Consider the following 12,509-nt stretch of genomic DNA (forward strand, 5'->3'; position numbering starts at 1 on the left):
TGACACCATGACTTCTTTCACACATTTTTTTTTACAAAGCACACGTGAAACTCTTAGATTTAAGAAACTTGAATGATTAAGGAGAAATTCTAATATGATACCTACATACCATAATTAGTAAGTTCCTAGTGGCTTTCCGCACTTCTAGTAATTAAAACAATAATTTTGCAAGTCAAAACTGTATACTTGTCCGAAAAATTTGATACAATTATTTTCAAAAACCGTTCCAAAAACACAGGTATGATCACATTATGAAATACAACCACATTAAAAATATGCCAAAATTACTAAAATAGATGTAAATATTACAAATATAAATATCGGTTTAGTACGTAAATTTTACATTATAACAATCAGTGAGTATGTCGCCTTCTTACTAAGTACTATGTGTCTTGTCTTACTAAGTGGAATGACATAAGTGTAGGCTACCTGAAAAGAAAAATAAATTATATATTGAACTAGTTTGCCAACGCGAAGCTCAATTTGAAATAAATCAAAGTTTGGGGTAGGTAGGTCGTCATCATTATCGTGATCAACTCATCGCCGGCTCAATACTGAGCACGGGGTCCACCATATCACTTTAACCGCGAAGGAAAACATCGTGAGGAAACCTGCATGCCTGAGAGTTTCCATAATGTTCTCCAAGGTGTGTGAAGTCTGCAATTCCGCACTTGGCCAGCGTGGTAGACTATGACCAAAACCATTCTCACAGAGAGGAGACCCGTGCTCTGTAGTGAGCCGGCAATGGGTGTGATGAAGATGATGATGATGACGCAAAAAATCACATCGATCCGTTGCTCCGTTGCGGTGTAATTAAAGGACAAATCAATAAACCAACAAACAAAGAGTCATAATTGGGGTAGGTAGTGATATGGATAGAGAATAAAGATTAAAAATGTAAGTAGGTATTTACTGAATAAACAGCATTGCAGCATTAACTAATTCCTGTCTTGCTCCATGGCCTGTGGCGGCGGCGGCGGCGGCGGTATCGGGATGTCGTTGTTCACTTGGTTCTCCATCAGGCCCAATTGCTCAAGCATATCATCGTCTTCCATTAAATGTACCTTTTAAACAAATGATTGCTTGCCTCTAAATTATCTATTAGTCTGTCTGTGATTTTAAAATAACTACCTTTTATAAGGCTTAATTATCAAACCCAAAAAAGTTACCAAAATAATATATCTTCGTAACGGATGACGTGTTATTGACGGCAAGGAAGGTAGGTACCCTATGGTCCACGACAGGTTGAGATGGTAATCGGGCTATAAGGCGGGGGGACCACCCCGCACACCCACACGTCACCCGCGTTAGCCCGCATCGGGTTAGCACGGGGGCTGTGCGGGTGTGCGGGGCGTTCCTTCCCAATTGCCATCTCGACCTGTCGCGTACTATACCTAAGAAGAGGATTATAAGATTAAGGAATGAATGATCTTGGCTATTTTCCCCCCCGGAAAACAAAAATAATTTCGCACGGACAAAAACTAAAATAAGTAGGTACATATTAAATTTTGTTGTTTAAAAAATCGCGTGCCTCACTTTACTCAGTCAAAGTTGGATGAGATACCAAAGGCACTAGATACGCGCATAACTTATGATATTGTTGACCTCTGGAGCAAATTTATCGCAAATTGTGTCTTTGTTATAATAGTATCATAATATTTTAATTACATACAAAACCTTGACGTAAAGGCCATAAATACTTTAGTTTGAACTAGCGGCTAACCGCAACTTGACTTCTGTGGGAAAAATCCGAAAAATCTTCTTTTGATCGTCGTCTACATTAGAAAGAGAACCTTTATGAAAAATTTCAGCTCTCTAGGTCAGAGAGTTTGGGATGAGCGTTGATGAGTCAGTCAGTCAGTCATTGAGTTTGGATTTTTTATTTATTTAGATAACTCGATAATACATTCTACAAATAGAAAGTACCGTTAGGTAGACCGCACATTTTGTAAAAGCAGTAACGGTAGAGCTATGGTAGGTATCTAATTAGTAATTACATAGTTGAATATATTTTAGGTATAACATAACGGTATAAAAGTAGTAGCATCGATAAAATATGGGTAGGTGTACTTAGAATGATAAGGAGTCCTAATTAAATAAGTACTAATAATATGAAGAAAGGCATACCTACTCAAGATCAAGGCACATTGCGGCAGAGCCGAAGCGACGCAACGCATCTTTTCTAAAATATTTCAAAATAAACTGAACTTTATTTATACTTATTGAGATTTTTTTATTACTTATTCAGAATTTTAATTTAATTATTTTTGTAGACTTGTTAAAAATTACAAACTAACAGTAAAATAATAGTAAACCAAGCAAAAGCTTACCTACTACTAGTTTACTTATTTTGTGTGAAGCTAAATTATTAATTTTGTCTGTGGCCAAAGCCAAAACGCGCGCAGATTCGAGAAGACTTGCCTCAAGCTGACCCTCTGAACATTGTAACTACTTACTTTACTTCACTATGGAACAGAATAGGTGTATAAAATAGTAGGTATAACGCGTAAAATTTAACTCCTCACGCGCCATTTTAACTTTTTGTGTCAAATTTCATGTCAAAAGTACGATTTTTAGTCATTACTACCTGATGCTCGCGACTTCGTACGCGTGGAATTAGGTTTTTTAAAAATCCCGAGGGAACTCTTTGATTTTCCCGGGTAAAAAGTAGCCTATGTCACTTTCCTGGTCTTTATCTATACCCATGCAAAAAATCACGTCAATCCGTTGCACCGTTGCGACGTAATTGAAGGAGAAACCAACAAACAAACACACACTGATTTTAAAAGTTACCCGTACTTTTGACATGGTGATTGACCCTTAGAGTTAAATGGTGCGCGAAAAGTCACTTTTTATGGACTATATAATAGCTATATTAAGGCGTCGACGCATTGCGAGCGACTACGCCGTGATTTCGGCGAATTAGACACTTCTCGGCGTTTCATCCCTACCACAATGTGCCTTGAACCATATTTCTTACATCGGGGAGTGCTGTACGATGTTGTCCATGCCGCGCAGTCTCCGAGAGCAAGATCTTCTGACGCTTTTCCTCCATCAATCGCTCCCGGTGCTTGTGAATATAATCGTAAACGTTAGGCAGGCCCATTATCACGCACGCTGAGAGCGCCGAACGGTAAATGTTCATGTCTGTTGCTTCATACCTGGACAAAAAAATAGGCTAAGTACTTACAATAATTTAAATCAGTCTTTTTATTGTTCCATTGCTTAGCACAAAGCAAAATGCACTTTTCAAGGAGAGAAAATTGGTAGGCTACACTGTCACATCCAACATTCAAGGGTTTCTTTCAAATATTTTCTCCCGTATTTTTTTACCTATAGTTAGGTAAGTTAAGTTGGTTAAGTTAATTTAAGTTGGCACCGACTCAAAAATTTGTATGTAAATTTTTGAGCGCGTTTAATTTTACAATTAAGTACACATTTTTACAGAAATATGGAAAACCACAAACATAGGTACTTAGATATTAAAAAAAAGATTCCGATGAATTGAGAACCTCCTCCTTTTTTTGAAGTCGGTTAAAAAAGCAACGTGTTCACAAAAATTATTTTGAGTTTGATTGATTTTGAAATGCATTTTTTGATTGATTGATATTCAAATGAGAACTAAACAAAATTTGTACGAAAAGCGCTGGACTAGGTACTTTTCTCAAATTAATTTTAAAATATATTTTTTTACAGAAAATACGAAGGCTTAGCTCTTTACAATACCATTTGTAAAGGACATAGGCACAGTACGATATACCAGAGAGATAATCTATTGTAGACTTTCGCCGTGGTACTTAGATATAAATATCTAAGGCCATGCCAGTTAGGTAATGCGTATGCTTCCGCCACTTAGTCCAAAAGTGAATCAAATTACCATTCATTAGTCCTTTCATCGTAACATTCAACATGATAGATGGTAGTGACGCCGTTGAAGCCTCCGATTGCGAAGATCATATCGTCAATGACCTCGATGGCGAAGTTGCTCCGCGGGTTGTACATATCAGGTACCGGCGACCACGTGTTTGTGGTAGGGTCGTACACCTCGCCGCTGCACATCCTCGAGATGCCATTGAATCCGCCTATCACATAGATCTGACGACGCAAAAGGTCTATAGGACTATAGGAAATAATATAAGCAATGCAAGAAAATAAATCTTCTTCATCCATTCCATACTATCACTAGTCACTACCATAATTATTATTATAAAAGCGAAAGTGTGTTTATTTGTTGGTTTATTGGTTTGTCCTCGTGCCGCAACGGAGCAACGAATTGGCGTTGCGTGGATATAGTTGAAGAGCTGGAGGGAGAGTTAAATAGGCTACTTTTTATCCGGGACATTTAAAGATCAAAGAAAAACCTTAAGAAATTTGCGGACATCAGCTAGTTATGTTATAAAAATAATACGATTTGATATAAATCAACACACAATCAAACAGTCTAGCGTATAATAGCTGCGTTATCCAAAGTTTAACAATAAATTATAATAATATTTGTAATTAAAAAAATAGATTTAATGTACCTAAATACCTTGTTGTGGTAAGCGATACACGACACGCCGGATCTGCGAGAGCGCATGGGAGCTAGGTTGGACCATTGATTCGTGTCGGGGTCGTACACTTCCACGCTGTTCATGCACTCTTGACCATTGAAGCCACCAGTTATATAAATTTTGTCTGGATAGGGATGATAACTACTTACTTTTAAATCTTTAAAATAAAGCGGGCGAGCTATGCTTGGAGTTTGCAAAAATGAGGAGATCCGTAGGAGTACCAGAGTAAATGACATAGCTTAATGGGTTGTGAAGCAGAAATGACAATGGGCAGGGCACATCCGATAGACGTTGGGGTCTCAAGGTGCTAGAATGGCGAACTCGCACCGGAAAGCGCAGCGTGCTTTGGAAAACCCCCCACTAAGTAGACAGACGATAACAAACAGTGTGGGAATCCTCACAAGAGACTGTATGTCCAGCAGTAATAATGATGAATTTAAAATTATGTTTCCCTTCGAATATTGCCCCTGCAATTAGGATTGTAGGTACTTAGAACTTATAATAATTACATTATGACAAACCTGCATCCTGCATCAAATTAAGCTAAAATGCAGATTTGTCAAGTAAATCACCGGAGTCCAAGAAGATTTAGGTACATTGATGAGATAAGAAGTTGATTATCAGGAACGATATTTACATCATGCAAAAATAAATACTTACTTAAATAATAATAGTTAAACAACAATAATATTATGTCTATAATAATCACTCGTAAACAAGATGTGAATAGGTCGACTTCTAGAACTATTTGCTTCTGAGGCAAATATTTAATATCGGAGGTGGTAAATTATCGCTACGTAACGACATTCAGTGCTACCAAGTAGGTCGTATATCAACGTAAGACGCAAAATAAATATTAATAACACGGACATATATTGTACCTAATATATGTCTGTGATTAATAATAAATAAATTTAAAAAGTAAGTATCGTTCGGCCGTGTTTTATTCGATGGTGGCCGTCGTAGCCGCCCATGGCGTAGATCATCTTGCCCAACACCGCTACGGACGTACGTAGCATCGACGAGCTTTCATCGGAGCCACCTACAAAACTTGTTACTTACTGTCCAGCGACGCGGCACTAGCGTCAGACCTTTGTGCATTCATGGGCGCGACTAATGACCACTGGTTGGTGCGATGGTTGAACCGCTCGGCCGTGTTCTGTCGATGGTGGCCGTCGTAGCCGCCCATGGCGTAGATCGTCTCGCCCAACACCGCTACGGAGACGTAGCATCGACGGGCGTTCATCGGGGCTACCTACAAAACTTCTTAGTACTTATGTAGTAGGTTTAGGTAATACTTACTTCAATTAATTATTAAACTGCGTGTGTGTGAATGTGTTTTTTTTAATTTGTACCAGAAAGTTGTAAATATAAAGAGAAAGATAAAAGGGAACAGGGAATTGTTTCAGGAAATGACAGGGAGTGTTTGTATGTTTGTGCGTGTTTTTGTGTGTATGCGTGTGAGAAGATTATTTATTATTTAAATTGATTAAATTAAATGTTCCTTTCAAAAATTTTCAATGCATTCTCAATTCCTCATAGCGAAAGTAGTAGAGGTATACAGAGTACGTTTAAGTAGTTTCATCAATTTATTTAGATACAATTTGTAAAAAGACCTTATAACAAATAAGTAAATCATTTAATTTAAAAACTACATTTTAACAAAGCGCACCCGCAATGTCCTTATTACCTACGTTCAGTACGCGGCAGAAAATAATGTACATCGAACTTTAGAAAGACATTTGGATTGTCTCTGTCACTCATAACTATGTGAATGTGACGTGTTATTGGTCTCCACAGAGACAATGCTCTACAAAAACACTCTTTCTTTCTAAAGGTCGATGTACATTACTTTCTGCCGCGTACTTTTCGAGTTTACGAGATTCACATCTAGAGCGAGATAGAATGTAGAGGTATTATTTTATTACCTCTCGCCAAGATTTAGTAACTGCATCGAAGCAGCGGCAAGAATTGAAGTAGTCCATCCCGTCAAAGCCACCGATGACGTAGATGCAGTAGCCCAGCACTGCGGTGCCGTGATAGGCTCGTGGCCCAGCTGGATCCACCTCTTCCACCTAGATAAACGAAACAGAAATCACCACCTTACTAAGTAGGTATTAAGTATTCAAGTAAACAAAAAGGACAATCCTAACAGGAGCAAGAGGGTATCAGAGTTTTACCTAGCCCCGAATCATGCAAGTACATTCTATAAATTGTTTCGTCATTAAATAAACAAACTGTCTCTGCTACAAACAAATATTTTGCGACACGTGAACGATAAGTAGCGGCAATCATGTGGAGTCAAAAAACGTATCATGACCTCAGTAATAAAATGTTAATTAGGTATAAGTAAGTAGGTAAGTGATTAGAAAATGGGTGGCAAAGTGACACGCCTCTATTAGCTGATTAAATATGATTAAATTTTTCATTTCGCAGTAAGTTAAATGTATGTACTTAAAAAGGAAACTTAGGAACATTTTCCATAGATGGATCTCGCCATCACAGTTTCGTGAACATAATTATTATGTACTTACTCCCTCTCAAGTGATATATAGTTGCTTAAAACGCAGCTCCGAAAAGTTAGATGTGCATGTCCGCGATCAAATCCAATCCTATTTTTAGTATACTTACGTTGAACCTAATTACTTACACCAGATTAAGTTAAGCAATTATTGGGACACCAACCTTAATCCAACGATCCGCTCTTGTATCGTAAGTTTCTATGAATGCAGTGGGCGAACCACCGCTCCATCCGCCTATTGCAAATAAAACCTAAGGAAAATAATATTGACAAATTAAAAAAGTGTATAGGTACAACTAACCTACTGATGGTACTGTACCTTGGAAGGAAACATATAAATATTACTTAAGTATTTGAAATTAACCGCGAAATGATATTAATGTTTGTTTTGTAGGTATTTATCACAGGAATTGAAATTTTCAGATATTTCCCTTCACATGTTCCAAAAGGTCTTCAACCTGTCGCGGACTATACTCGACGAAGAAGAACAATTCGAACCTCATGTGGAACTCGGGGTCGCGCTATTTCCGGCGTTGCCACTTCCCCGTCTCTCTGCGCAATCATCTCCAAGTCATAGAGAAATTTCAACGTTTCGATAATGATCGGGCGCGAACCTTCATTTCCCGTCACATACGGATGATCTTTGACGTTTTCCAAGAAAAACTGAAAAAAATATGGAACTTTAAAAGTTTGAGGGGTGAACTGACTAAGTACTAAAAAGCAGAAACGTCGACTTCAGAAACGTAAAGACCGGCCAGTAAGGGGGTCCGGGGTTCAATCCTAGGCACGTACCATTTAACTTTTCAGAGTTAAGTATGTGAAATTATTTAACGGTGAAGAAAAACATCGTGAGGAAACCTGTATGCCTCACTCCTGAGAGATCTCTATAACGTTGGTATTAAATCTGCTTATCCACGCTTGGCCAGCGTGATAGACCATGGCCAATTCTGAGAGAAGACCCATGCTCAGTAATGAGCCGGCAATAAGTTGATGATGATGATGGCCTAATTACGACTTAAGCATATCAATCGTTTAGTTAAGCAACATTAACCCAAGTTAAGCCAGTAAGTATGGATATGGGGTGCCAGCTAGGTAACCTCCCAGTGTGCCTGGGTGCTGCTGGTCCCCTTTGGATGCATCGGGCATCCGAGGGGAAGAGCAGTATTCGGGCCGGTGCACCCCGGTAACATGGCTAGCAATCTCTCTTCGGGGATATTGTTGGCCATGGCTAATGACCTGGCAGGGGGATGGTTTCTCCGCGTGTCCCTCTGACTAGCAGAGGGCACAGCGGACGAGGCGGAGGATGGGACGCGGGCGACGTGCACGGAGTGTGCAGTTGTCGCCCCGTCCCCGGGTCGGGAGGCGCACGCACTTGGTCGGTGTGCCTCGGACGTGCGGTGTGGGGACCTCGGGGGTGGGGTCCCCGGTGGAGGGTCCGCCTCGGCGGATGTCGCTGACTGGGTCGCGGTGGTTTGCTTCGGCGTTCCCGTGACCCAGTCACCAGGCGACGTGCAGGAATGCCGCTGGGTTTTAGTGGGTATTCCGGTCGCCTCTCGGCCGGCGAGTCCAACATACCTTCCCTCCAGTTGGTTGGCTGGCTGGCTTCCAGGAGGGGGGGATGCGTAAACGCATTTCCCAGCGTTAAAAAAAATAAAGTACCTAAGTATGGATATCCGATCGGAGGTCCGAATTATCGGCCAATTATTTACATGTTGTGCATTCTTGGAAAGCACGTTAAGTCATCGCTCCCATCATGATACTTTAGTAATAAGTAGTTAATTAATCGATAACATAAAGGGTCGAAATCGTACTTCATTCTGTCAAGTCGTACGTATTGTATGCGGAATTATCCCGAGAAATACCCACTATTGTGTGATTCATGAAAGGGTTTAAACCTCAGTAACGAGAATTGCAACGCAGAGAGGCAAAGTATAAATCTAGATTATATACCTAAATTCATTAGTTACCTACTCACAAATGCTCAAACAAAATATATGTGATCAAATCAGAAATGAGGGATCCGTAGTCTCAACCAGAGTAACTGACGTAGCAACGGGTTGCGAAGCTGAAGTGGAAATGGGCGGGGCACACCGCACATACCTACTCGTAGTTACAAAAACCATAGACGTTAAGGTCCCAAGGTTTTGTGTAAGTCCCTACAAGTAACCTATATCCAGCAGTGGTGTCTATCGGTTGATGATGCAGATGATGAAATGCTCAAACAATACTCTTGGTTTAAGTATACCTTCTAATTTAAACAAGTCGTGGGTAATCGTATGTCCTAGTATATAGTCCTATACTCGTCTACAACAGTACCTACCTACATAAAAATACATGAATCCTGAAAACATTAGGTACACTCCTTTTTTTGAGCAGTCGTGTAAAAAGTAGGTGCTCTTACTTGAGTGTCAAGTAATCCAAGCCGTATACTGCCCATAAGTTTAACGGTATGGTGCCAACGTGCATCAGGGTCATAGTTGACCCAACGCAAAACGGCTTCCCACACTGCTTCCTCGCTCTTAACGTTTAGCTCATCCTCTAATATGACGCCGTTGAGCTCATCGATCGGAAGATGTAGGAACTCATCGCTTTGGGTCGCCACTGTCACGAAATAACGAAGCAGGTACCTTCGAGATTCGGACTCCAGTTTGTAGCAAAATACCCGCCTGAAAAAAAACGTATAGTGCGTGACTGATCGAGATGTTAATCGGGGTATAAGGCGGGGGGACGCTTCGCACACCCGCACGTCACTCGCGCTATCCCGCACCGGGTTGATGCGGGGGCTGTGCGGGCCCCCACCCCGCGACCTGTCGCGTACTATGGGTTGTTCTCCAGATAACCATATTTTGAAAAATGCTCATGCAGCTATCAAAATAATACCTGCGGGCGGTGCATATCGCATGCGCATGTACCTAACACATAGATTTAAATCAGTTTTGGCGAATCATAGCCTATTAAGCTTATTATTCCTTATGTATCATTTTTTTAAATCGCGTAAACTTATCTCTTAGGTATATCTCTCTCGAGATTGAAGAGGCACGGGAGACCGCCCGCTCTCTGCATCTCGGATCACGTGACCAAATGAAACCGGCTGATATTTGACTTCCACACGCCACGGTCTTGCGCCGCCTGAATCCAGCGGCTCTCTGCGACTCGTCTGATGTCGTCCGTCCATAAAATAATGAAAATAATTACCTAGCAAACATCACGATACCAAGACAGTTCCTGGGGCTCAGTGAGGCTCTAAGATGTTCGCAACAAAGCTGCAGCACTCCAAGGAACGCCAAGTAGTCCGCAGTCATCAGTAGCTCGTGTACGTTGGCGTCGGACACTTCGATGCGACGGAGGTAAGCGTATTCGATCAGCAACAGCAGGATCTCTGAGCGCACGCCCGATATCTGTACATCGCTCTGTTCTCGCGAGTGTAAAGTTGTTGTAAACAATGCCCTATTGGAGATAATCTATATTAAAGCAAAGCATAGATTGCTCACTTTTCGCAAAAAAGTAAGTAAGTACGTAAGAAAGTAGTTACAAACTAACAGATTCAGAAAGTAAAACAGTCCGACAGTAGATACCGCCTGGTAGACGACGAAGGTCCGGTCCAGGAAAATACGGATATAAAAACTCGGACCGATCACGGCACTTACGCTTGTAAGTACGCTTTCATCAAGATCGCAGTAATCAGAGATCGGATTAGTATCCGATCTCTGATCCAAATTCAAGTTATTCAGTGGATATCTTTGACATATCTATGACATAATATGTCCGATTGGAATCCGGGGCACATCCGTGATATTCTCACGGATGGCGGAGAGAAATAAGATGACGGAAGTGCAGTGCGTAATTGCTCGTAGTGTGGCTGCGTTACTCGCGTTCATGTCCGAACGAGGAACATGGCGTGCGGAATGCGAGTAACGCAGCTTCACTGCGTCTGTGCCTCACTGCCACCTTCCCTCGCTTCTCCTCATGCCACACGGGTAGTGTGTGGCCAGTGGGGTAAGAAGAGACCTGTGCTTAGTAGCGGGCCGGCGATAGATTGATAATGATGATGGTGAAAATAATTAGAGGATTCTTACAAAAAGTAAGGACTGCAGGCGGATAGTATGGCGCGGTGGACGGGGAAGGCGGCGCCGTCGTCCGCGCGCACGATCGCGTCGCACAGCAAGCGGCACTCGCGCAGTCGGTGCAGGGCCTGCATCGCCGCCACCGACATGCATCGCCCAGTCTCGCGACCCGCTGTCTGCCGACCGATAACTAAGATATTAATTAATATCATCATACTTACCACTATTACTACTGTATTACTACTACAGTAGTCGGTATCAGCGTTGCCAGAAGAGTAGGTATCTATACGAAAATACAAGCGGCAGAAAATAATTATTTAAATACTAGCCCGTTCAAACAGACAGAGAGACAAAAAAATTAAAAACGTGTTATTCAGTTATGGTACAGTACAAACAACTATATGAGCTTCGAAATTACAGACAGACATCAATTTTATTTATAAGTATAGAAGAAGTATACATATACCAAAATAGCAATCCAAAAAAGGACGAAAGCAAGCAAGCTACGATATCTCGTTAATACTCGTAGTCGTAGCAGTCGTAGCACAAAAGCCTACGCGAACACGAACTAAGAAATAGCTGTGGGTGGTGTCTCAAACTGGTTTATGAGTATTATCAGAAGTAGGTATGTTGTTTTAAACCATATTTGTCTTTTTGCAGTACTCACTGTGTTATTCGGGTCATTTTCCATTTTATTATGACTAGCGGAAAGTCATCATTAATAAATTGTCACGCATATAAAAACTTAAATGCAAGGCGGAAGAACAGATCGCGATACGTACGAGATTTAGCTCAGTAAATTTGCAAAAGTAACCGTTAAAAAATACTAAAAAATAGCAAAATTAAGCCATTTGAAAAAACATTTTAGGTTAGCAAAAAAATGATACAAGAATGACAAAACATGTCAAACCTTTTTCTTCCAAATGACATTACTGCAGAACAGTATTTTCATTTTTAACAAGTTTTTAATGTTGCTCTTTGCTGAAATCGAAATCTTTTTTTATTATCTATTATTATTTTCAAAACCAAACTGTTCCGAATGCAGGAACCTTGGAGCAAAGAATTTCTGGAGTCATACTAAATTAAAATTACTTAGAATAAAATTGAAATACTGCTGGATTTATTTGAATTAAATAGGCAAGTAAAAGAAATTAAGGGGTTTGCAACTAACATTGAAATAGGATTTTCCATCACATACTTAGTTGTTCAACAGTTACTAAATTATATGTCCAATCAATTTTTACGCATTCGTATCCATGCAAGATCATTTGATTGAATAAGGTTTCCTCATTTGAATGAACCAGTATACATCACATACTTTTAATTAGGGACTCAGTACATAGGGTCACAACTAGGTCAGAGCAAAGAATA

At 40.5% G+C, this 12,509-nt stretch overlaps 1 protein-coding gene across 1 annotated transcript; it reads right to left on the minus strand.

The window, feature by feature from the left end:
- Positions 1-163: 163 nt before the first annotated feature.
- Positions 164-12,179, minus strand: klhl10 (kelch-like protein 10). The gene is made up of 13 exons (XM_034971243.2): positions 11,806-12,179; positions 11,151-11,314; positions 10,270-10,521; positions 9,476-9,740; positions 7,573-7,737; positions 7,239-7,325; positions 6,482-6,628; positions 5,616-5,808; positions 4,532-4,677; positions 3,878-4,095; positions 2,981-3,161; positions 914-1,064; positions 164-429 (listed from the first exon to the last, which is right to left on the minus strand). Exons 1-12 carry the CDS (start codon positions 11,827-11,829, stop codon positions 939-941), a joined length of 1,968 nt encoding a protein of 655 aa, XP_034827134.1. The 5' UTR covers positions 11,830-12,179; the 3' UTR covers positions 164-429; positions 914-938.
- Positions 12,180-12,509: the final 330 nt, after the last annotated feature.

The sequence above is a fragment of the Maniola hyperantus genome, chromosome 8 (assembly GCF_902806685.2).
Source record: "Maniola hyperantus chromosome 8, iAphHyp1.2, whole genome shotgun sequence".
Lineage (NCBI taxonomy): Eukaryota > Metazoa > Arthropoda > Insecta > Lepidoptera > Nymphalidae > Maniola > Maniola hyperantus.